The sequence below is a fragment of the Zonotrichia albicollis genome, chromosome 9 (genome assembly GCF_047830755.1).
Source record: "Zonotrichia albicollis isolate bZonAlb1 chromosome 9, bZonAlb1.hap1, whole genome shotgun sequence".
Classification (NCBI taxonomy): Eukaryota; Metazoa; Chordata; class Aves; order Passeriformes; family Passerellidae; genus Zonotrichia; species Zonotrichia albicollis.
The window spans coordinates 40,977,988-41,004,331 of NC_133827.1; the positions used below are offsets into that span (position 1 = coordinate 40,977,988).

A 26,344-nucleotide genomic window follows, 5' to 3' on the forward strand; every position below is an offset into this window, starting at 1 on the left:
TGGGCACAAACAGTTTTTATTTTCTATGAAAGAAACATAAAAAGTGAAGAGAAAACGCAGCAATGACAAATATTACCATTTAAAAATGCTGAAATGAAACAAGGGAAACAATTTTTTTCCCACTTTTTCCTGCAGACAAGGTCTTGGAATATTTTGATGCAGGATGAAGTCAAACTAACACTTCATGAAGGAAGTAAAAATGTCAGAATGCAAATTCAATACATTTTCCTTTTACATCTTAGGATCTAAAATAAAAAATAAAACAACCAAAGTCCATTTGCAGAACCAGCCTCCATTTTTTGTCCCCACAGATGTGAGAACCTGGAGGAATAACCCCAAAACTCCCAGGGGATGCTGGTGCAGAGCTGGGGCTCAGCTTTCTCCTCTCCTGATGCCACCATTTCCTCCCAGCCTTGCTGAAAAAACACTTTTGTGTTTTATTGATTTGATTTGGTTGATTTCCTGCACTCAGACGGATGATGGGCAGCTTTTTGTGCAAGTTTGTCCAGGCTAAATTCAGATGTTCAGACTAAACTTTGATTATCTGAAATCCCCCCTGGCCCAAGGGAGCTCCATGGGCTGGGAACAGCCCCTGCCCAGAAGCAGGTGTGTGGTAATTCCATCATTTGGGTAATTCCAGAAATGATGAGCTGATAAAATTCCCCATCTGGAGCTGCAGGAGTGGCAGATGCTCAAGGAAAGGTGGAGCATCTCCCCAGAGTGAGGGATGAACACATGCAGGGAGAGGATTCCCTTGGAGGAGCCAGGAGGGCAGGGATGGAGCCTGGATCCTCTGCAGGGCAGGACAGGGATGGGCTGGGATGGCTCCACACTGCCCTCAGCTCCCACCTGGCCCTGGGAAACCTCCTGCACTGGCAGGGATAAAATGATATTCCATTGGCAGGGATAAAATGATAATCCACTGGGAGGGATAAAATGATAATCCATTGGGAGGGATAAAATGATAATCCATTGGGAGGGATAAAATTATATTCCACTGGGAGGGATAAAATGATATCTCAATGGGAGGGATAAAATTATATTCCATTGGGAGGGATAAAATGATATTCATTGGGAGGGATAAAATGATATTTCATGGGCTGCTCACCTGAGGAATTCCCTCTAAATAAAAGGAAATGCCCCTGGCTGTGCTGCCCTGCCCATCTCCAGCACTGAGCTTGGAGAGAAGCAGGGCAGGACATCCCTGCTTATTCAGGGGAACCAGGAGAGGACACTCCTGGTTAGCCAGGGGAAAAAGGAGAGAATATTCCTGGTTATCCAAGGGAAAAAGGAGAGAATATTCCTGGTTAGCCAGGGGAAAAAGGAGAGAATATTCCTGGTTATCCAAGAGAATCAAGAGAGATTTCTGCTCAGTCAGGGGAACCAGGACAGAACATTCCCAGTTATCCAGGTGGAGCAGGGCAGGACATTCCTGGTTATCCAGGGGAACCAGGACAGATTATTCCCAGTTATCCAGGTGGAGCAGGGCAGGACATTCCCAGTTATCCAGGGGAACCAGGACAGAATATTCCCAGTTATCCAGGTGGAGCAGGGCAGGACATTCCCAGTTATCCAGGGGAACCAGGAGAGAATATTCCCAGTTATCCAGGTGGAGCAGGGCAGGACATTCCCAGTTATCCAGGGGAACCAGGACAGAATATTCCCAGTTATCCAGGTGGAGCAGGGCAGGACATTCCCAGTTATCCAGGGGAACCAGGACAGAATATTCCCAGTTATCCATGTGGAGCAGGGCAGGACATTCCCAGTTATCCAGGGGAACCAGGAGAGAACATTCCTGGTTATCCAGGGGAACCAGGACAGAATATTCCCAGTTACCCAGGTGGGGCAGGCAAAGACATTCTTGATTCTCCAGGTAGAGCAGGACAGGACATTCCTGGTTATTCAGGGGAACCAGGAGAGAACATTCCCAGTTATCCAGGTGGAACACGACAGGACATTCCTGGTTTTCCAGGTGAAACCCTCCCTGGCTGCCCAGCTCACTGAAATCTCCTCTGGGAGACAAGAAGAGGAGCAGAGTGTGGAGTTCCCAAGGTGGGGAAGGGTCTGGGGTGTCCTGGGGGCTGTCAGGCCACGGGGCTCCCCATCAGCCTCTCCTGGCGCAGAGCCACCAGCCTCTGGAACCACTTCTCCTCAGCCTCTGCCTTCTCCATGAACAGCTGCCAGGGCAGAAACGGGGGCACCGTCAGCACCTCTGGCTCTGGGATCACCCCCTGGAGCACCAGCACTGCCTCAGGGCACACAGGGAAAGCTCGGGGGGTCAGGGACAAAGGGGAGCCCAAACATCCACAAGACAAAGGGGAGCCCAAACATCCACAAGAACAGAGACAAAGGGGAGCCCAAACATCCACAAGACAAAGGGGAGCCCAAACATCCACAAGAACAGAGACAAAGGGGAGCCCAAACATCCACAAGACAAAGGGGAGCCCAAAACATCCACAAGACAAAGGGGAACCCAAACATCCACAAGACAAAGGGGAGCCCAAACATCCCCAACAGCAGAGACAAAGGGGAGCCCAAACATCCACAAGAGCAGAGACAAAGGGGAGCCCAAACATCCACAACAGCAGAGACAAAGGGGAGCCCAAACATCCACAACAGCAGAGACAAAGGGGAGCCCAAACATCCACAACAGCCCAAAACATCCACAACAGCAAAAACTGTCCAGGGAATCCTAAAATAGTTGGGCTTGTGAGGGGTCTTAAGGATCATAATCACTGAAAAGGCAAAGCTCCAGTGCAATTCATCCTTGACATGTCCTGATCTCTGTTCTGTGTCCATTCTACAGAACCCACACTCATTTCTTCACTGCAAATAATTTTTAACTTGCTAATTCTTAAAAAACCTTTTATGTCCCTCCAAAGTTCTTCCAAAGGGATTTTCTCAAGCTTAAAATTAGCTGAAGTTTGTCCCAACTTGGCAAGTTGGCAAAATGGGCAAGTTCTGAGTTTTCCACCAGGTTTCCGACTACAGAAACCAATTTGTCCTGAATTTTTATTTATCTTAAACTCCCCAATATTACATTAATTTATTACAGAATTCATTTATAGCTCCAAACCTCCTGCTGAACCTCCTGTGGGACTGCTCTGCTGGGTGCTGGGAGCAGTGGGATCTCTTCATCCCAGAGCAGGGATTTTGTGAGGAGCTGTGGGGTCCCTGCTCTCATCCCAGGGGCTGCTCTGAAGCCAAGGGTGGGATAAATCCCGGCTGAAAAGATGGGATAAACACTCACGTTTGGGTGTGCCAAGGAATTGTCATCCTGGTACTTGATGGCCGTGGGGATGTTGGCAGCTGGAGGCTCCTTCTCAGCAGCAGCGGCCTCAGGGGCTCCTGCTCCCACATTCACAGGCTCCTGGTGGGGCTCAGCAGGTTCTGCTGACTGGAAAAGAAACAAACACACAAAACTGGAGTGGTTTATCCCAATATTCCCAACTGTGGCTGTCCGGTTTTCGGCTGTTTGAAGGGCCTGGAACGGCCCGGAGTGGCCTTGGGACAGCCCGCGTATCGAAGGACGAGAAGAGGCTTCAGTTCTTCTTTCGGTCTCGGTGTTTATTAATTGTTTATCTAAAAGATTTTCTCTCGGCCCGACAGAGCTCTGCTCAGCAGCCAGCCATGAGCACACTGTGCTGCCCTCCGGACAGTCACCTATCTTTATACCCATGGTTACGTGTACAATATTTATCATTTTTCCCCAATACCATTTATTCTTATTGCCCAGTGCACTTTCAGTAATGACCAATCCCAAAGTGCCACCATCACCACAGAAGATGGAGGAGAAGAAGAAGAAGAAGAAGAAGGACAGGCCAGGCCCCAATTCCTCCATCTTACTTCTCTAAACCCCCCTGTACATAAATCCTAAACCCTGTGTTTCACCCTCTAATTAACCAATCCCTTCACCATTCACCCCGGTGAAACCCTCCTGTCCTCATACAGGTGTCGTCTCCCGTGTAGGATCAAAGTCCAGCCACCAGACACTTCTGGAACATTCCAGGACTCCCGAGCCCCCCAAGGGTGGTCTCGGTGACACCTCAGTCCTGAGGTGCTGAGATCCCACATGTGGCAGGATTTTAACCCAGCTCTTGGCTGCGTTCCCTGAAAGGATCCTCATGGATCCTCAGTGGGACACACTGGGCAAGGACACGAAGTGACAAAACCAAGGTGTGGGGAGAGAGCTGGGAAAACTGCACCACTGGGATTCTGCATCACTTCCTGAAGAAGCTGCAACAGATTCTTGGAGATTTCTAGAAAAAACAAATTGCACATTTCTGGGGAAGCAACCAGGGATAACTCCAAACACTCACTGCCAGTGGGAAAAGGAACACATCCCACAGCAGCTCCCTGCAACACCTGCTGGCCAAAATTCAGGTAAATTCTGGGATCTGCATGTCTCCTGTTGGGTTTCTGGAAAGCTGATTGAAAACCAAGCTGCTTCTTTTCAGGAAATAAAGTCTGGCTTTAGTTAAGCAGCATTAAATAATCTCCACTTTAATTACAAAGTAAAAGTGATTACTTTGAGATTTGAATTTTGCTTCTCCTACCAAAAGTCTTCAAACCAGGTGATTTCCTTAAATTCTGCCGCATTTATATTCCCTGAGCCCACCCTGAGACCACCAGGGAGTCCTTGGTGGGATTTCAGGTGGAATTAAGGTTCTCAGCATTGATGCTCCTTCATCGATGGAAAATCTTAATAGTGCAGCTTCCTCCTGGCTCTGAGAGGATAATGCAGCAAGAAAGGGACTGAAAATGTCCCTTTTGGAAGGAAAATGCCCCTTTTGGAAGGAAAATGTCCCTTTTGGAAGGAAAATGTCACTTTTGGAAGGAAAATGTCCCTTTTGGAAGGAAAATGTACCTTTTTGACCTCTTTGCTGGACCTGAAGGTCTGTGGGACGAAGGCGTCGCTCTCGATGGCTTCGATCTCCTTCACTCGCTTCACCTGGTCCAGGAGGGTGGCTTGGTCTGCACAGGAAGGTGGGATTTGTGGGATTTATGGGATTTGTGGGATTTATGGGATTGGTGACATCCTGGGAGCCAGGCCCTGTCCCTGGAGGAGATTTTGGGACACACCAGGACAAACTGCCGGTGCAACGCAGCCCAAAATCTTCTGTGACAAGGGAAAGCTCTGAGTGAAAATAGCAGCAGTGAGGTTGGGAACATCCCAAATGCTGACCTGAGGGCTTGTGGGATAAATGGGGAGGAGAAGGATCCAGGGAGAGCTCAGAGCCTGCAGGGGCTCCAGGAGAGCTGCAGAGGGGCTGGGGACAAGGGATGGAGGGACAGCACACAGGGAATGGCTCCCATTGGGATGGGTGGGACATTGGGAATTGGGAATTCCTGGCTGGGATGGGATTCCCAGAGCAGCTGGGGCTGCCCCTGAATCCCTGGCAGTGCCCAAGGCCAGGCTGGGTGAGCTTGGAGCACCTGGGGCAGTGGGAGGTGTCCCTGCCCCTTCCCTGGATGGGATTTAAGGTCCTTCCAACCCAAACCATCCCACAATTCTACACTGACAGGAGCTGCGCTACAGCAAAATCCATAAGTACAACTTCAAGCCTGATTTTTTTGTGGATTTGGAAGGAAAAAAAGAATTTGCTACATTTAAACTTGTGCTTGCAAGTCCTGCTGCCTTGGTGCTGAAACGTTCTCCTTTAAAACCAAAAAAAGATTCCCAAGGATTTTTGGGATAACCCAAAGGAGGGGGAAGCAGAATTCACTGAGGTTCTGGATACACCTGGTCTGAGGGTAAATAAAGGATCCTGATTAAAGCCAGGCATAGAAAGACAGAAAAAGAAGATTTCAAATCCACAGCTCATCTCCAGCTCCACCAAATCCCAGGCAGCTCCAGGATCCCACCCAGATCCTGCACAAAGTGATGGGAATGACAAATTAGGGAAGGGGCAAAAATCACTAAAAGCTGCCAATGACATCAGTGACATTAACGGGGGAAAATGGACTGGAGGAAGCAGAGCCCATTAGCGCAGGGGAGTTTTGACAAACACATTATGGGGAGATAAAACGACTTCCAGCTGTTGTTTGTCAGCTGTCAGGGGCAAGGATATGTATTTCATAGGAAAATCAAAAATAATGGAGTCAGAAAGCTCCCAGGCTTCAGACAAAAAAAAATCAATACTAACTCAGTGCACCGCGAGTCTTTTCACCCTGTTAGGGGGGAAATAAAGGAACTAAATCTTGGATTAGGGCTGGTTTTTAATAAAAAGGTGATTCCAGCAGCAGGCACAATTTCCAGCCCTGTCACCTTGGCAGGGGGAGCCTTCCCAGTTTAGCTGGGAACATCATCATCCTTCAGGGATAATTCAGTATTTTACAATTCTCTATTTCCACCTATTGCTCTCCTCCCGTGTATAAATACACACACCCAGCTTTACAGCTGTAAATTCCTATGGAATTGGGCTGGAATGCCACTTGAGAACTAAAATGGGCTGGAATTCTCTCAATGCCACCCCAAAACACTACGCTCACAATAATCAGAAACAGCAGAGAATCAGGTAAAATTAAAAGAAACAGGGAATTCTATGATTCTACAAATCAGGTGAAAGAAAAACTTCCGTGAGCTCTGCCTAAAATATTTCCATTTTTTCCTTAAAGACAAAATTTATTCCACTAAGAGTTTTAAAATCACTGAAATAGAAGCATTAAATGACCAATAATATCTTGTGAAAGATCCATTAAACAAAAACATGTTTTAAATATTTTTTGGCTAATCTCTGAGTGTAAATTTTTATGGATTCATTGCTTATCCATAATCCTGACCATGAACATGAACTTAAAGAGATTTTTTCAAGCAGGTCTAACTCCAGAATCAAAGCAAAGACAAAAAACCTCAAACATTCCTCAGAATCTGTTTCTTCCTATTTTACTAATTAGATTTAAGGGGTTAATTTAATTTAAAAAAAATAACACATTTTACATAAAAAGCTTTGAAATACAGAAAAGAGCTGCTATTTTTTCTTGCTCTTTTGAGTTGAGGATTAAAAGAAGGAAACACCCCCAGATCCCAGACTAAACAAACAACTACAGCAGAAAATACTTCCCCTTTGATCCCATTTTATTTGGGGTTATTGGAAGTGATATTTTTATCCAGCTGCCTTACAGAGCTGTGTGTTTTCCACCAGAACTGGGTTTTCACACATCCCATGGTTTTTAATTGATCCCAGTTTTACTCAAGCTGCACAAGCTGACCAAATTAAAGAAAAATGAAGTTTTGCCTGGGTAATTCACAGCGGATGACACAAAACCCTCCGTGGCTGTGGGAGATCCTGGAGTCTGCTCTAAGCAGAGAACAAACAGTGGGAAAAGGAGGAAAATCCAGCAGGACAGGGGGGACTGACTGTGGCTGTGTCACCTCCGGGCCTCACCAGCCCTGGGGCTCTGCTCTCAGGAACTGTCCTGCCTCGAATCCTCTCTGTTTGGATCCGGAGCGGAGCAGCGTCCTGGCCCTGATCCTGTGGGATCCCGCAGCCCTGACACCCTTCCCTGCCCGAGTGCTGAACTCCAGACAGTGCGGGCTGCCTGGAGACATTCCCCGGAGAGATTCCCTGGAGAGATTCCCTGCAGAGATTCCCTGGAGAACCCCCTTGAAACCCCCCCCCGGAGATTCCCATTGGAGACCCTCCTGGAGCCCCTCTCCAGAGGCGAGGTCTCCCAAAGCCGGGCACAATCCCGAGGGGATGAGCCCCTCCCGCCCCTGCCAGGCCCGAGCGGGGCTATCCCGGGATATTTCCTGGGATATTTCCCGGGACATTCCCCGGGATCTCCAGCCGCTGCTGATCCCGTTTCCCGGCCGGGCTCCGCTGCCGTTAGAGGGAGGCACCGCCTCACTCAACAGCGCCGGAGCCGCGGACGCCGAGCCCGAGGATGCTCCGAGCGGAGCGACCCTGCGGGATCCATCCCTAACCCATCCATCCCTGCGGGATCCGATCCTTCCATCCATCCCTGCGGGATCCATCCCTAACCCATCCATCCCTGAGGGATCTGATCCATCCATCCCTGTGGGATCTGATCCATCCATCCCTGCGGGATCCATCCCTAACCCATCCATCCATCTCTGCAGGATCTGATCCATCCATCCCTGCGGGATCCAATCCATCCATCCATCCCTGCGGGATCCAATCCATCCATCCCTGCGGGATCCAATCCATCCATTGCTGCACGATCCATCCCTAACCCATCCATCCCTGCGGGATCCAATCCATCCATCCCTATGGGATCTGATCCATCCATCCCTCCCTGTAGGATCCATCCCTAACCCATCCCTGCGGGATCCATCCCTGCAGGATCCATCCATCCCTGCAAGATCCATCCACCCCTAAGGGATCCATCCCTGCAGGATCCATCCATCCCTACTGGTTCCATCCCTGACCTATCCCTGCAGGATCCATCCATCCCTGCAGGACCGACCCATTAATCCCTGCAAGATCCATCCCTGAACCATCCCTAAGGGATCCATCCATCCCTGTGGGACCCATCTCAGATTTTGGAATCAGCTGCCATCCCTCCCACAACTCATCCCAGGTAATTCCCATTCACACTTCCCAATCCCTGAGACCCACTCCAACACTCCGTCCCAGCTGTTGGGATTTCCAGGGAAGGATTTCTCAGCTACAGTCACAGGAACAATAAATACACCCCAAAAATAGAAACTGGGCAGAGAAACCTTTGCCTGTTCATTTCTCTGCTCCCAACTTCACTGCAAGCACTTGAAAAATACAATTAAATTTACTAGAGTAGAAAGTTGGGAGTACTCCAGTATCTATTTACTACGGGAAGCACATAAGATTAATAAATTAAGCTGGAAAAATGCAAATTAATGAGAAAAATTTTGTCTAGGCTTGTTTTAACATCCTGTGAAAATGAGGTTATCATTAAAATATATTAAAATTCTGTGAGCACTGTGGTACTTACTGCAGAGAATACGACAAAGAGTACTACAAAGAGTACTACAGAAAGTACCAGACTACTCTAAGTTTGCTATTTTGATACATTATAGTGATAAAACCCTCATTTTTATCGGATTTTAAACCAAGTCTGGACACTATCAGCTTTTCTTTTAAAGACCTGGAAGCATTAGGCATAAAATGCAGCAGAAAACAGGAGGGGAAAGTTCAGCAGGTGAGCTCTGAATTTAAGAACCTCAAATTTAAGAAAATATCTATGAATTTAGGAAGTTTGAATTTAATAAGGTGAAATTTCTGCTGGAGCCCTGCATGTCCTGTGGGCCTCCCCCACACCCCTGCATGCCCATTTTGGGGCTTTTTTGGGTATTTTTGAGACCATCCTGGGTGAGAGACCTGCAGAGGCAGCAGAGGGGTGGGCACAGGCCTGGCACAGGGAATGTGCAGGATCTGTGGGACACAGGGAATTGTGCAGGATCTGTGGGACACAGGGAATTGTGCAGGATCTGTGGGACACAGGGAATGTGCAGGATCTGTGGGACAGGGAATGTGCAGGAGCTGTGGGACACAGGGAATTGTGCAGGATCTGTGGGACACAGGGAATTGTGCAGGATCTGTGGGGCACAGGGAATTGTGCAGGATCTGTGGGACACAGGGAATTGTGCTGGATCTGTGGGGCCCAGGGAATTGTGCAGGATCTGTGGGACACAGGGAATTGTGCAGGATTTGTGGGACAGGGAATTGTGCAGGATCTGTGTGGCACAGGGAATTGTGCAGGATCTGTGGGACAGGGAATTGTGCAGGATCTGTGGGACAGGGAATTGTGCAGGATCTGTGTGGCACAGGGAATTGTGCAGGATCTGTGGGACAGGGAATTGTGCAGGATCTGTGGGACAGGGAATTGTGCAGGATCTGTGGGACACAGGGAATGTGCAGGATCTGTGGGACACAGGGAATTGTGCTGGATCTGTGGGACAGGGAATTGTCCTGGATCTGTGGCACAGGGAATTGTGCAGGAGCTGTGGCACAGGGAATTGTGCAGGATCTGTGGGACAGGGAATTGTGCAGGATCTGTGGGACCCAGGGAATTGTGCAGGATCTGAGGCCCAGGGAATTGTGCAGGAGCTGTGGGACAGGGAATTGTGCAGGATCTGTGGGACACAGGGAATTGTGCAGGATCTGAGGCCCAGGGAATTGTGCAGGAGCTGTGGGACAGGGAATTGTGCAGGATCTGTGGGACAGGGAATTGTGCAGGATCTGTGGGACACAGGGAATTGTGCAGGATCTGTGGGACACAGGGAATGTACAGGATCTGTGGGACAGGGAATTGTGCAGGATCTGTGGGACACAGGGAATTGTGCAGGATCTGTGGGACACAGGGAATGTGCAGGATCTGTGGGGCCCAGGGAATTGTGCAGGATCTGTGGGACACAGGGAATGTGCAGGATCTGTGGGGCCCAGGGAATGTGCAGGATCTGTGGGACACAGGGAATTGTCCTGGATTTGTGGGACACAGGGAATTGTGCAGGAGCTGTGGGACACAGGGAATGTGCAGGATCTGTGGGACAGAGGGAATTGTGCAGGATCTGTGGGACACAGGGAACTGTGCAGGATCTGTGGGACACAGGGAATTGTGCAGGATCTGTGGGACACAGGGAATTGTGCAGGAGCTGTGGGACACAGGGAATTGTGCAGGATCTGTGGGACACAGGGAATTGTGCAGGATCTGTGGGGCCCAGGGAATTGTGCAGGATCTGTGGGACACAGGGAATTGTCCTGGATCTGTGGCCACCCCGTGTTTGTCACCGCGCCCGCCGTGCTCCTGCCTGGGCACACAAAGCCAGGCCTGTAATTCAATGCTCAATTTACCCTTGTCTCAGTGGAGATTTCTCCCCGCTAATTGATAGAAATTAAGCCATTAATCAAGGCACCAGCCATCATTCAACCCGGGGAAGATGAATCCAAACTTTCATCATAACCACCTTCCCCATTTTAGTGTTCATTAGCATTAATTTTTAATGCAATTATGCTCTTCTTTTACGCTGAGCTCATAAATTACTGCTCTTTTGTTGCTCGCTGGCCTTGTAAAATCCAAGGTAATGCTTTGTGCTCTGATCTTAAAGGCAATTACTGCCTGCTTCTATCTCTCCCATACCTCCATCCCAAATAACCTCTGTGCTGGAGGTACAGCTCACCAGTGGGGATCCCACACGGACGTTTCCTATAGAGAGATCTGTCCACGTTCAAACCACACTGACACAGGCAGAGTGAGAATTCCTGCTCGTGCTGCTGGAGCCCAGGGCCCAACAGCAGAGAAACTACAGGAAAATGGGATCCTGCGATGGGAACAGGGAGGAAATTGATGCAGAGTAGTGGGAATAAACTGTGGGAGAGCGTGCAGGGCAGCAGGGCTGCAGCTTGGAGGCTCCCCAGCTTTTCCAGGGATCACTTTGTGTTGTCACCTCAAAAAGTGCTGCTGGCACGTGCCCAGGGCTCCTTTCTTTGCCCCTGGCCTGTGCCAGTGTGTGGAGAGCCCAGAGAGCCCTCCCAAGGGATCCTGTGTCCCGTGGGATCCGTGCTGGCACACGGGGCCCCGAGCCAGGAGCTCCCAGCCCTTTATTCCCACCCTGATCCTGGCAACCCCACCAGGGGAAAGGCACAGCAGCTCCAGCCACTGCTGCCCCCAGACACCTGGGCTGGCTGCAGGGAAAAGGAAATGCACACCGGGAAATGCACATCAGGAAATTCATACCAGGAAATGCACATCAGGGAATGCACATCAGGAAATGCACATCAGGGAATGCACACCAGGAAATGCACATCAGGAAATGCACATCAGAAAATGCACACCAGGAAATGCACACCAGGAAATGCACACCAGGAAATGCACATCAGGGAATGCACATCAGGAAATGCACATCAGGAAATGCACACCAGGAAATGCACACCAGGAAATGCACACCAGGAAACGCACACCAGGAAATGCACACCAGGGAATGCACATCAGGGAACGCACATCGGGAAACGCACACCAGGAAATGCACATCAGGAAATGCACATCAGGGAATGCACACCAGGAAAGGCACACCAGGAAACGCACACCAGGAAACGCACACCAGGGAATGCACACCAGGGAATGCACACCGGGAAACGCACACCAGGAAATGCACACCAGGAAACGCACATCTGGGAATGCACACCAGGAAATGCACACCAGGAAATGCACATCAGGAAATGCACACCAGGGAATGCACACCAGGAAATGCACACCAGGAAATGCACATCAGGGAATGCACATCAGGGAATGCACACCGGGAAATGCACACCAGGGAATGCACACCAGGAAATGCACATCAGGGAATGCACATCAGGGAATGCACATCAGGGAATGCACATCAGGGAATGCACACCGGGAAATGCACACCGGGAAATGCACACCGGGAAATGCGCACCGGGAAATGCGCACCAGGGAATGCACACCAGGGAATGCACGTCAGGGAATGCACGTCAGGGAATGCACGTCAGGGAATGCACAGCAGGAAATGCACACCAGGGAATGCACACCAGGGAATGCACACCAGGAAATGCACACCAGGGAATGCACACCAGGGAATGCACACCAGGGAATGCACATCAGGAAATGCACACCAGGAAATGCACAGCAGGAAATGCACACCAGGAAATGCTGCTTAGTTCAAATTATTTTGCTGTTTCTTGCCCAGCCTCTAGATGGACATAGAATAAAGTCACTCACTCCAGCTCAAGGTCTCCCCAGCACCAATAAAATATCATCCACCACTAAATTCCCAACTTACCTAGGCCTTAGCCAGCCTGAACAGGACAATTCCCAGTGAATTGGTTCACCCCACAGATTCGCAGAAAAAGACCCTTCTGGAAGTACCTGTGTGATGGGCCCAGATCCACAAAACCCTAATATTTATCAAAATAAAATTCCCCACACCAGGGATTGTGGGCTGAGCAAATGGATCTGGAATTTTGTTCCATACACCCCTATTTATTTTCCCCATACACCCCTATTTGTTTGCCCCTACACTCCTGCCTATTTTCCCCAAAACCCCGTTTATTTCTCCCATAACTCCCTATTCATTTTCCCCACACGCCCCTATTTATTTACCCCTACACCCCTGTCTATTTTCTCCAAAACCCCCTGTTTATTTCCCATACACCCCTATTTATTTGCCCTTTAGAAGCAGCTTTTCAATACGAAGCCATAAATTTCTGTTTCCACTGACTGAAGTCCAATAAGCAATTCCATGATGGTTTTTACAACCCCATTCCCTTAAGTGACTTCTCCTTTAGCACAAATAAATGCCATGGAGATGACGGGGAAACACACAACATTAATGAGGTACAGAAATCAGATTTGTCTTCGAATTTCCAGATGAGAAACTATTTCAAGACTTTTAATTTGTAAAAATAAACCATAAATTTCCCTGTTAGGGAGATCATAAATTTCTGTTTCACTTGAAGAACAGTAAAACTTTAATGACACCAGCTGTGATTGCTGAAATAAAATCACTCAAGTATCAGCTTCAAATATACTTTGATATTTTTAAAGATTCATGGAATGCTTTGGGTGGGAAGGAATCTAAAGATCATTTAATTCTCATCCCATCCATGGCAGGGACACCTCCCAATGTCCCAGGGTGTTCCAAGCTCATCCTTGGGCACTGCCAGGGATGCAGGGGCTGCTCTGGGAATCCCATCCCAGCCAGGAATTCGCAATTCCCAATGTCCCACCCATCCCAATGGGAGCCATTCCCTGGGTGCTGTCCCTCCATCCCTGTCCCCAGCCCCTCTCCTGGAGCCCCTGCAGGCCCTGAGCTCTCCCTGGATCCTTCTCCTCTCCAGGTGAGCCCCCCAGGTGTCCCAGCCTGGCTCCAGCCCTGCAGCAGCTCCAAGACATTGGGATTGCTTTGGGATCCTCTCCAGGCCAAGCAGGGAAGCCAAAGAGGGAATTCTGGAATACAAAGGGCCAGGAGAGGATGGGCAGGCACAAAGCAGGGCAAAATGTAAGGAACTCATTTAGAAGTGATTATTAATTACAGCAGCTCTAATAAAAAGCCAGGAATTGATTCCTCCAGCAGCCATTATCCTTGGGGGGGCATTGATCCCCTTTCCAATTCCCTTTCCTCAGCTCTGGACACACAAGACCCCAAACTGCCCTCTTCCTTCCCCTCTCTCATTTCCTCACGTGGCTGCTCTTCCTAACAAGCCACACTCTGCCAGCCACTGCACCAAAACTTGGCAATTTTTTGTTTTCCCCTTGATTTGTTCCTGCCCCCTTTCAATTCCAACCCAGCAATCTGAAGATTAAACAGAGATAAAAGGAGATCACAGAGAGTGCCAGATGCTGGAACAGCCCCCTGGGAGCAGCAGCACAACACCAGGTGTTGGTGTCAGCCTAATGAAGTGACACTGGCACACCAGGGACACCCAGGCAGGGGCTCCAAACCTGCCATTATCGAGGCAAAAACGAGGAATATTGGAAATTCCAGCTTTGAGCAGGCAGGGAAAAATAATCCATGTCTTCATCTAAATGTATTATCTGTACGAAATAATTTGGGGGTTAAACAGATTGAGTTTGGTCTTTGCCACCACAATGAACTTCAGGAAAATTCACTGAAGATAAATGAGGAGCTCAGGCAGTAACTGATGAACTTCAGGGCATCCCAGTGCAGGGCTGAGTAAAGCACTTTAACTTATTACAGACTGACCTCACCCCAGCAAATCTTCTCCTGGCACGTCCAACCTGTGGTTTAATATCCATTACACCCAGGGAAAGGCTTTTAACTCTCCCTGAAGGAAGTGGGAAGGGAAATCAGTGGGTTGGGGTGTCCTGGGCAGGGCTGGGGGTGGACAAACACCATCCCTGGGCGTCTCTTCCAGCTCAGGATATTCTGTGGTGGCCATGGATGAGATTTGTCATGTGAGAACTCCTGGCCAGCAGGTTAAAGATGAATAGGAAAAAAAAATTAAAACTCTTAATTCAGGTTTATAGAGTTCATAATTTAGGGATTTTCTAAAAGTCAGGTCCTCCAGGCTTTTTGTACATTCTGACTTTGCTTCCATGACCCCTCCATCACTCAAAATCACGGAACCACAGAACCATGGACTGGTTTGGCTTGGAGGGACCTGAACACTTGAAGAACTTCCCTTTTGCTGAAGGAAAGCCACGCCAGCAGCACGGAGAGCTCAGTAAAAGGCAGGAATGCCCCTCGGGGATGGGGTTTATTCCCTGTGGAAGGGCCAGCTGTCTCCTACTCTCGTTTGCATCCCGCCCTCCCTCCCTGCCCACGTGGGCCTCATTTCCAAGCCTATTCAAAATGATCTTTTCCAAGCATGTGCCACACGACTTGTTCATATAAATGGAACAAATTAAACTGTCTCCACAGATATCCCCTCACATTTGTAGCCCTGATTCCTCTCCCTCACACGTGGCCAAGACACCGAATTATCTCCCTGCAGAGGTTGACCTCAGGATATTGGATTCTGCCACGGAGCTCTGCGGGACTGAACCGACGGGAAGCACTTAATCACCCCTGCCTTTGCAGGGGGAAAAAATCAACTTCCAATTTGCCCTGATGAAAAATCAATAAAGCAGTAATTGCTCGGCTTATCACGGCGCGGAGGGACAAATCGGGCAGCGGATCCCCGGGAACGCGCGCGGACTTTCGGGATCGCCAAGCCAGAAAAGGGAAAGGTCTGCGAGCCGTAATTAAATCTGCTCCTGCTGATTTGCTGCCAAATTTATTTCCCTGGAGTTTATCAAAATGTTGCAGAGCTTACCGAGGGGTGGGGGGAGTGAAGAAGGAATCAGTTCAGCAATGGGATGGCACGTGCCGGGCACGGGAATGGAAATCCTGGGATAAAGGGACAAGGAAATGGAAATTCTGGGGTAAAGGGACTGGGAAATGGAAATCCTGGGATAAAGGGACACGGAAATGGAAATCCTGGGATAAAAGGAAAGGAAATGGAAATCCTGGGATAAAGGGACTGGGAAATGGAAATCCTGGGATAAAGGGACTGAGACATGGAAATCCTGCGATAAAGGGAGCAGGAAATTCAAATCTTGGGATAAAGACACTGGGAAATGCAAATCACAGGATAAAGGCACCAGGAAATGCAAATTCTGGGATAAAGGGACCAGGAAATGGAAATCCTGGGATAAAGACTCTGGGAAATGCAAATTCTGGGATAGAGACACCAGGAAATGCAAATTCTGGGATAGAGACACCAGGTAATGCAAATTCTGGGATAAAGGGACCAGGAAATGCAAATTCCTAAGTTAAAGGCACTGGGAAATGCAAATTCTAGGAAAAAGGCATCAGGATAAAGGCACCAAGAAATGCAAATTTTGGGATAAAGGCACCAGGAAATGCAAATCTTGAGTTAAAAGCACTGGGAAATGCAAATTCTAGGATAAGGGCACCAGGAAATGCAAATCACAGAATAAAGGCACTGGGATAAAGGCACCAGGAAATGCAAATTCTGGGATAAAGGCACCGGGATAGCACCGGCCCCATCCAGCACCACCCATCCACCTATGGAATGACTGACTGCCAAAAATGCTCATTTTCCATTCTGCTGGGTTCCAGAACAACTTCTTTTCCTGGTTTTCTGATTCACCCTCAGCTCCTCCTCCCCACACGTTGCTCTGCCGTGGTGTATTTTAAACTCAATATTTAACAATATTATTATTAGTGGTAGATTAAGCAAAACGAGCCCAAAACCTCTCCCTAACATCATCCAACGTGTTCCAATTTTTCCTTTGCTTTTATTTTTTTTCCAATTTTCCTCTTGTCCACGTCACCTATTTGGAATCTGTCTGGAGTAAAACCCAGCTGGGTGGCAAAATCCCCCCTGGATTTTGTCACTTTTCAGGCAGCCCCAAAGCCAGTAAACAAAAACCAAAGTAGGAAAACCCAAGCACTGAAAATTCTCCTGGAAAAGTGGTGGGTTTTGCTAATAGACCTAATTTCATGCAGCAAATTAGCATAGCTCCAATGGAAGTGCAAATGTAATCAAACTGAAAAATTCAAATGAGGCGGGGGGAGCCTTTTGCTTTTTCTCTTTGCTTTTTAGTCACTTTAAAAAAAAAAAAAAAAAAAAATCAGCATTTTGCTGTGTGTCCTTCACCAGGCTGGAGGGACTGTGGTAATTAAAACATTTAAACCAGCACAAGCCCCCAGCCTCTAATCTGGAGCTGGGGTCAGCTGTCTGTAGATTCTAATTTGTCCTCAATTTTTTATTCATGCTGGGGAAATGCTGCATACTGAGCAGGAAACCAGCGGGAAGGGGCAGAGCTGGGCTTGGAGGTCAAATAATTTGATTTCCGAGCAGATTACACGGAACATCCAACGTCTAATCTCACACCTGATTTGGCAATAAAATGACAATAAAAGCAATGTTACGACACCCTCGCTGTGGGGTGGGCAATAACCAGGTTTTATGAGTTGGGAGAGGATTGGTTTGTTTGTAGAATTATTTTTATTGCAGCTCCTCAGTAAAGGAGTCACAGGCTGTCTACACAGGCTGGAATTTCCTCTTGGAGGGTTCTAGTTGGAGAAATAAAATATGGAATAATAGAGAAATAAAAATTCTTTTAAAATAGTAAATTTAGAAATTTTTTTTTAAGATTGAATTCAATATTATTTTGCTTTATCTTATTTAATTTCAATGACTGCATGTAGCACCCAGTGCTCTGGTGGGGATCAGTCACAGTTTGGAATCAATGGTCTGGAAAGTTTTTTCCAACCTCAGGGAATAAAGAGGGAATAAAGAGGGTTAAAATAATGAGGGAATAAAGAGGGTTAAAAACCACCCAGAGATGTTGTGTGAGGAAGGAAGAACCAAGAAAAAATGCAAAATGCTCTTTTTTCCAAGAAAAAGTTGCCACTAGAGCCTGGGTCAGGGAAGGGAACACACTCAAAGCACTGGATAAATGTCCTGTTTGAAAATCCATATGGGATACAAACCTCCCTAAAACTGGAATTCTGAATCCATATGGGACACAAACTTAACAAAAACTGAGTTTCCCAGTGTGCAATTCCCCTGGATGTCTTGGAATGCTTCAATGCTTCATACACAGTTTAATAAAACTTTGTATTTTCCAGGCAGAATCTTCCATTCCTAACTGGGAGCCAATTCAGCAAATGGATGGATTTGAGTTATTCAGAGAAAACCTTTTCTTCATTTTCCAGCACTGTGACATCCTCACCACCCGTCAAAGCCACCCCAGGACAGTTTTCATGGCTGATGAATGAATTGTAGACAAGTTTTCCTCCCCATTTCCCTGGAAATTCCATTGTTCCCAAGTCATCAATTCCCCTTTTTTCCTCCCTCTGCCTTTCCCCACTCAACCCCTGCTGGCACAGCCACTGCCAGCACATCTGCCATCACAATGGGATGGAAGCACAAACAAAAATAAATAAATCCTGCATTGTCCCAAACCTTCCCTGCAAACTGGTGCTGTGGGACCCAAGCAGCTCATCCCAACATCCCTGTGCCCCTGGGACTCCTCCAGGTGGGAAGGCTCCCCCTGGGCCACTGGCTCCAAAATCCAGGAATCACCACGGGGAGGGGGCACAGCCCCTTGGTTTGGTCCCTTTTCCTGCCAGATTTGGCTTTTCCCCTCCTGCCATGTCTGGGCCATCCCACTTTTCCACTTGAATTTCCTCCTGTGGTACCACAAGAACCTTCTCCAAGCAGGATTAACTGGGAGCACCAAAGAATTCCTCCCAGCATCCCACAGGCCCCGGGTAAAACAAACTAAAGATCAGAACATTTTGATTTGGAGTGAAATTCTCAGCAGCTGCCGTTTCAAAAATGGGGAATTTTCCTGAGTTCCCCCTTGGAATTAAATAATGGAATCCCAGAGTGGTTTGGGTTGAAGGGACCTTAAAGCCCACCCAGTTCCACAGAGCTCCAGTGAGGATTTGAGGCTCCTGGATTGCTTGGATTGGCTCCCTCATGATGTTGGATTTGTCTCTTCCCATCACTCCCTGACATTTCCGTCCCTGTGGTTCCATTATTCCACCTGCAAAGCAGCAGCTCAGGCCACCAAATTCCATCATCAGCCCAGGCAGCAAAATCCCACAGCCCCACTGGAGCCTGGACACTTAAAAATAATAATTTCTGACTTCCTGGGCTTCAGTTTGTCATGAAATAAAAGAAATTTCCTCACCTTCTTCCTTTCTTCTCTTGGCTTCTTCTTCACTTCTCTCCTTGGCCTTCAACGCTTCGTCTGCTTTGGCTAAAAAGAAGAAAATGAGTTGGAATGAATTAAATTTATCCTATCAAATCATGGAATGGTTTGGATTGGAAGGACCTTAAATCCCACCCAGTGTCACCCCTGCCATGGCAGGGACACCTCCCACTGTCCCAAGCCCAATGTCCAGCCTGGCCTTGGGCACTGCCAGGTGTCAACAACTTCTTGCCAAACAATATTTCCTGGGTTTTAAACCCAATTTCATGTTCCTTCCTGCAGGCCCCACAATGAAATCCACGTGCCTGCCAGACCAGAGCTTGGTTCTTCACTAATTTTATTTAAAGTCATCCTCCCAGTTAAGGAATGGCGTAAATGGGATTGTGGAGGGTAATATCAGGTCAATATTAGAGGCAATATTAACTCAATACAAATCCCCACATGCATTTTGGGGTAAGCAAAGCCATTAAGAGAGTTTTAGGAGGTTTTCTTTCTTTAAGCCCCAATCTGCCCAGCCCAAACTGCCCCGAACGTGGTGCACCCACCAAGGGGCAGATTTGCTGCCACAGTGAGCAATCCAGCAGATTGCTCACAGAATATTTTGAGGCTAAAACAGAAATAAATCAACATTTCCAGGGCTGCACATTCTGCTCAGAGTGGGAGTCAGCTCTTCCTCAGGACTTCATTAGGTAGTACACAATTTCCTCTTCACTCCAAATCACAGCAGCAGTACTTAATCCATGTTACAACAATCTTCTTTAAAAAGAATTTTTTTCCCTCTAGAAACCCCTTCCCTTATTACTTAATTGTCTACCAGTTGCTCAACTGCAGGGGTTTTCAAACACTTTCCTACAGATGTTAAAGAAGATTAAAAATATACAGCACAGTAACAAGGGACTATCAATATACTCTGTAAATTAATTAAATTTCTGTTCTAGCACATCATTTATTCCAAAGCACTAATGTCTCAAAGGAGCCATTCTCTTTTATTGCCATCTCACTGCCTGATGAGTGAACTAAGTGAGAATAAGTCTCTAATAACATTATACTTGATGAAATATTAAGTTTTCAAAAGTATCACCAGGCCAGAAAGAGAAGAACCAACAAGGACCAGGAATCCAGAATTTACACCAGGCCCTCTCAGGGAGGGAAATCACTATAAACTGTGCTCTGGATGATAAGAGCTGAGTCAGATTTGCAAATATTTAATCCCAGCACCTCCTGAATTAAGCAAGAATTAATGAAAACCAAATGCAGCTCAGGAGGGGGTGAAGGGCTCGTTCCTTTTGGGACACCAGCTCCACCTTAAAATGCACAACCACAAAGTGATCCCATCACTGCACTGACAGCTGCTCCAGCTCCACCATTTTATACAGATTTACACAACATTTAAAGCCGTGAAATATTAAAACTTTTTCTGCCACTGAAGATCATTACAAGAATCTATTAAATCCCATAATAAAACCAAACCACGAGTAACTCTAAAGACTTTTACTTCATTTACACTTTATTCTCCTTGGTAAAAGGACAGGGATAATAGAAATTCCATTTAAATTCAATTTTGGTGATATGTGTAATTGTAGATATACCCCTTGAGTCATGTAAAATGCTCAGCTTATGTTTCTTTCAAATTATCCCGCTCCCATTCCCATTCTGCTCCTTACAACTGTCCTCAATATGTATTAGCAGAGCTCATTAGGCTGGAATTTAATAATGCAAACATCAGGTGGATTTCAAGACCCTCCATTATCAGCACAAGATGGATTGCTCATATAGCTCGTGGGCCAACTGGGCACAATTTAGATTCAATAAACTACCAGGCCTAAATTTGATTTATCTATTCCACTGAGCTACTTTGTTCTTCCTGCCCGATTTGTTGCTGCACAGGAACAATTCATTGGGTATCTCAGTGGCAAAAAGATATTAAAACACACAGCAAAGATGCTGCTGGTCAATGAATACATTTTTAGCTTGTCTTTGTTAACTTGAAATCGCTGATTTCCAGCCCTTGTAAGCCAAGTTAAAACTGCAGCCCAGGCAGAGCTTGGCCTTTCAAGTCCTGGTTAATTAGAGGGACAATGGGGCAATTTAGGAACTATCACGAGGACAATTCTCCACACAAAATCGCTCATTAACAACAATTTAACTTAGCCAGTAAATCTCCAGAGCAGTCCTGGAGCTCACAGGGCTCCGTCCACCACAGGCACTGAAACTCTGAGTTACTTCCAGGATTTAACATCAAACATTTCCCATTTTCTGTCATTTTTGCACAGAGCCCCAGAATGGGCCAGGCTGGGAGGATCATCCTGGAGAACATGGCACAGGATTGTGCCCACTCTTCTTCTTCCTCTCCTTCTCCTTTTCTTCTCCTCTTCTCCTCCTTCTCCTTTCTCTTCTTCTCCTTCCTCTTCCTCTTCTCCTCTTTCTCCTTTCTCTTCTTCTCCGTCCTCTTCTCCTCTTTCTCCTTTCTCTTCTTCTCCGTCCTCTTCTCCTCTTTCTCCTTTCTCTTCTTCTCCGTCCTCTTCTCCTCTTTCTCCTTTCTCTTCTTCTCCGTCCTCTTCTCCTCTTTCTCCTTTCTCTTCTTCTCCTTCCTCTTCTTTTCTCCTTCTCCTTCCTCTTCTCCTTTTCTCCTCCTCCTCCTCCTCAATGCTGTTGTTATTATTATTATTATTATTATTATTTAGTGAATATATTGTTGTTCACTGCCCAAGTGCCATCAAAAGCACTAAAAGAAATTCACTTTTCTCAAACCAAGCTGCAATTAAACAACAGATTTAAAGATCTTTACAAGTTGAGGGTTGGATTTGATGGTCTGGGAGGGCTTTTCCAGCCTAAACAATTCCATGGAACTCCTGGAAATGCTCAAGGTTTGGGAAGCAGAGTCACTCCCTGATGGATGGGTGATGCTTTAATCCCAACCAGCCTCACACTGTGCCAAGGTGAAATTATTCCAAGCAAAGCTGCTAATTAGGAGAAGCCAGGAAAATGTGAATTACACCAAGGTAGAAGAGGGCAGGGGATGTTTTGGGGCTGGAAAGGGCATTTTGGAGAGTGTGGCCATGGAGGAGCCCTCTCCAGTGCAGGGAGCAGCAGGGAAGGTGCATGGAAAACACTCAGCCCCTCACTAAGGAGATTTCATTTTCCTGTCAAAATTAAAAAGAGAGGAGTGTCAGAACACCCACAGCTGCAAACCACCAGAGATCTGGAAAAATAAATTAATTCAGCCTAATTGTGGACTTTCCAACTGCTCAGAGCTGAAAATACAAGATGTGTCTGAGGAAAAGAAAGCCAAGAAACTGTAAAAACACATGGACATCTCATTTAAAATGCAGCCAACCATCCACGGTGCTCATCAGAAAGACTTCACCTTTTTTTTTTTAAACACAAACATTTTTGCACTTATAAAATATTCAGTCAGCTCACATATAAAAATACAAGTGGAATCCATTATTAATTTACAAGGCCCTGTTTAATTTACATGCTATTTTTCTCTGGTATATTAAATTTATCAAGGCTTGTGGAAATCCTCTCCGCTGAATATTCATGGGCTGACGTGTAAAATTATCTGTTACCCATCTGACAGATTCCAGCACAAACTCCAAACAACCACTTGCTCAGAGCACTCCTCTGACAGCACCAGGAGCAGCACCAGGAATTGTGAGTTCCAGAGGAAAAGTGACACCACCACACACACTCTCACCACCCCAGATTTCAGCTGGATTTCTGTATTTTTGCCTTCAGTAACATTTCACCCAACATTTAAACGCCACCAACATACTTGGATGCCTTAGAAGGCTTTTCCAGCCTAAATGAGAGGATGATTCTATTGATCCCTGACCCCACAGCTCCACGGGGCTCTGTGATTCCATAAATCCATGTTTTGGGTGCTCACATTCCCAGTCCATCGTCTCCCTGCCCTCCCTGATTACACCTGGAACACCCAATTCCCAAACGCGGGAAGTTCTGCCCTTGCTGCCCTGTAATTTAATTACACCAGACTAATTATGGATATTGGAGAGCCCTGAGGGTGAGGGAGGAGCTCACTGCCCCTCCCCTGCTCTGCCAGTCACACTCAGAAACTCCCCAGAAACCCAAATCTGGTTATTTTAAACTCCTCTGAGCTCCCAGTGTTTGGAAGGGAGATTTATCCCACTGAAGGAATGCTATTCCTCACCTCTTCAGCACCAGTTCCCTGCCCTCTGTCATTTCAGAAAATATTCCTTATTTTGGGATAAACGTCCCATGATGGCACAGCTGAGCATCTGGCTCAACAGACATTTTCCCAAATATTAACTTGATTTTTTGGTAGAAGATAAATTCAGTCATATGCAACCCAACTGAAAAAACACAGGCAAAACCCAAACACTGTCTTGTTCCAAAGGATAACTGAGATAGTTGTGGTTATTTGGTATAACCAAGATATTTGTTTATATTGGGTATAACCAAGATAACAACCAAGATAAAACCCTTTCCCACCGAGCAGGCAATTTTCCCCCCTGTTCCATCCATTGTTCCCATTTGCAGGAAGCAGTTTGTGGCTCACCTGCTGGCTGGGAACAGCCCAGCAGCAAAGAGAGAATATCCAAAATCCCTGCTGGGCAGTGCAGAGGGGTGAGACATGGAAGCAGCCTGTGCAGAGAGGGAGGCAGCTCATCCCTGGAACACCAAGGTGCTGTGGTGTGTTCTTAAGTTCGTTAGTTTGCTCCCCCCATTTTCTGTATTACTTCCTGCTGCTACCCTGCCAGTTATGTTGCTATGGAAATGAAACTGCTCCTCCCTTGGTTTCTCTTATAAAGTGAAAGTTGTTTCCTCCTTGAGGTCAGTCAATCACTCTTTTTCTCCTCCCAGGTTTCGAGAATTTTCTTTTCTCTGGGAGGTATGGTTGGCTGTAGCCCCGGACCCCCTCCTATGATTTATAACAGTTGGTTACTTTAGTATATCAGTTATGTTTCGTACCTCCAAATATGTATTTCTATTGGATAGCCGAGTTTCCCTGCCTTCTTCCCCCCTTTTCCCTTAAAACCCTCTCCTGCTCCTTGTTCGGGGTCATTTGCTGGGTGTTTCCCCTCCTTGTTGGTTCTTCTGTAATAAACCGACAGTTTACCCCCAGCAAGTGGTCGCCTCCTGATTCGTCTCTCACCGCGCTGCTCCGAGCTATCACCCAGCTCAGCCCGAGGCCAAGACGCCGAGGGGGGCTGGCTTTGGATGCACAGGGGCCCTGGCCTTCGCCCCTCACCAGACAGCCGGATCCAGGGCCATTCACGCCCCCGCACACCGAGGTGCAGGGCAGGGAAAGGCAGAACCGAGAGCTGAAATCCTGCTCTGCTCCCCAAAGGCCTCCCCAAGCCCGCTGACTGCCTCCTGTATTAAGACTGCCTTTCTCATCACTTAATGCTTATTTTCATCACTTTGCTTAAAATATTGATAATCAATTAGGGCTACGTCTGTTTTGCCACAGAATCTGTGTCACAGTCTATCAGGCTGTCAGGGCCAATTCAATCCTCATTCAAAGTTAATTTTTTCTCCATAAATCCGCCTTTGGAGGAGTCATTAGGCGCAGAACATAGCCCGAGGTGCAATCACCTATTCTCTTTCATTAGAGGCAGGCAGGGAAGGTGAGGGAGATTATTAGAACTTTGGAATGATCACAAAGCAGCGTGCTGCCTGTCAGATCCCCCCAACATTTCATTCATCTCGCCCGCTCGCTGCCAACGCTTCTAAATGGACATTATTCATGAACATCTGTGACACGCTGAATATTCCAGGCTGGCAGGGATGAAAAAGCCATGCCCCCCCTTTGGCTGGGAAATTAATTCTGTGGTCAGAACAATTAGCAATATAACAAACTTGCTCCGTGGTGTTATTTTTAGGCTGAGATAGCCCCCTTAGAAAGGTGGGATTTTTGGTTTTTAAGCATAAATGTGGCCACTCCAAATGGTCAAACACTGGATTTTATGGTATTGGAATGATGAAAAAGCTGTGAGCCCTTCTGACTGAGAAATTGACAATTAGGAATACAAAAAAACTTGTTTTGTGTTGTTATTTTTAGTCCTTCCAAGATATTCCACTTTAAAAAGTGTTATTTCAGAGCTGGATTTTTTTTGAGTCCTTTCTAGAGGGTCAAACACTGTATTTTAAGGTGTTGCTGAACAATGTGCATTTCCTTTGCTATGGAAATAGATTGTTGGTTGGGTTTTTTTACAGGCAATTACAAAACCAGCAGCTTTGCAATCTGATTTGTTGATACCTTTTTAAATGCAGCCAAATGAGATCCCCACGTTGGATTTGAAATCGCTGCCATCTGAAATTCCAGCCCACCTCACTCCTGGTGGGAAAGCAGAGTGGGACACAGATTTCCACCATCAACTCTGGTTATTCCTATTTCCTTCCAAGCAACACGTGAGGGCCATCCAGGCATTTTTGAGGTAGGAACGGCAGAAATGCTGGTGCAAGAGAAAATCACCCACAAAATTAAACAAACCACCACATTTTCCATGCCTATTCCCTTCCTACATGCAGGGGGTTAAGATGCAGCCAGTTGGGGAAAAAGTCATTTCCATCTAATGAAATCACATCAGGTACTTCCTTGAATCTCATTACAAAATTCAAAAGAACAGTCATTTACATTTTTGTCCCTGATATTACCAGGAAAACAGTGTTATGATCACCCAACTTCCCACAGCCCCCAAATATCCTTCCTTTTCCAGAATTAAGGGCCAGATCCTCAGTGAGTTCAAGCTGGCACAATTCCACTGGCTTGAGCTGAGCCAAGCCCATTTACTCCAGCTGAGGATCTGGCACTCCCTATTTATAATAATAATCCTAAAGAAGACTTAATCAGCAGCTCTTGGCTAGGTACATCCATCCATTATTGAGTGCATCCCTGATTTCTTTCTTTCTCCCACAGTTTCTCCCCCAAACACACGTTGGAGGAAAAATCCAACCTTAAACAGGGTTTAACACTCAGGATTAATTGGCTTCTGACTGATTGCAGGGGTTTGTGTCCATCCCAGAGAAGGCTGAGCATTGTCCACCTGGACATCTCCCAACCAAGCAATGGTTCAGGGGGGATCTGCAGCCCAGCCCAGGGAAAGAGCAGAGCTGGATGTGGAGCTGTCACCTCCTGCCCAGCCCTGGGGAGGACACCAGTGACATCAGAACAGCTCAGGGATCCCAAGGGAAGGGCTCAAAT

At 47.0% G+C, this 26,344-nt stretch overlaps 1 protein-coding gene across 1 annotated transcript in view; it reads right to left on the minus strand.

Moving 5' to 3' along the window:
• Nucleotides 1-26,344, minus strand: part of RSRC1 (arginine and serine rich coiled-coil 1) — a 106,253-nt gene continuing 79,909 nt past the window's right edge. Inside the window, exons 7-10 of the mRNA XM_074547538.1 lie at nt 19,132-19,200; nt 4,868-4,974; nt 3,251-3,397; nt 1-2,177 (exon numbers count right to left, since the gene is read on the minus strand). Of these exons, the coding sequence (XP_074403639.1) occupies nt 2,085-2,177; nt 3,251-3,397; nt 4,868-4,974; nt 19,132-19,200 (416 nt within the window). The 3' untranslated portion in view covers nt 1-2,084. The remainder of the gene's footprint in view (nt 2,178-3,250; nt 3,398-4,867; nt 4,975-19,131; nt 19,201-26,344) is intronic.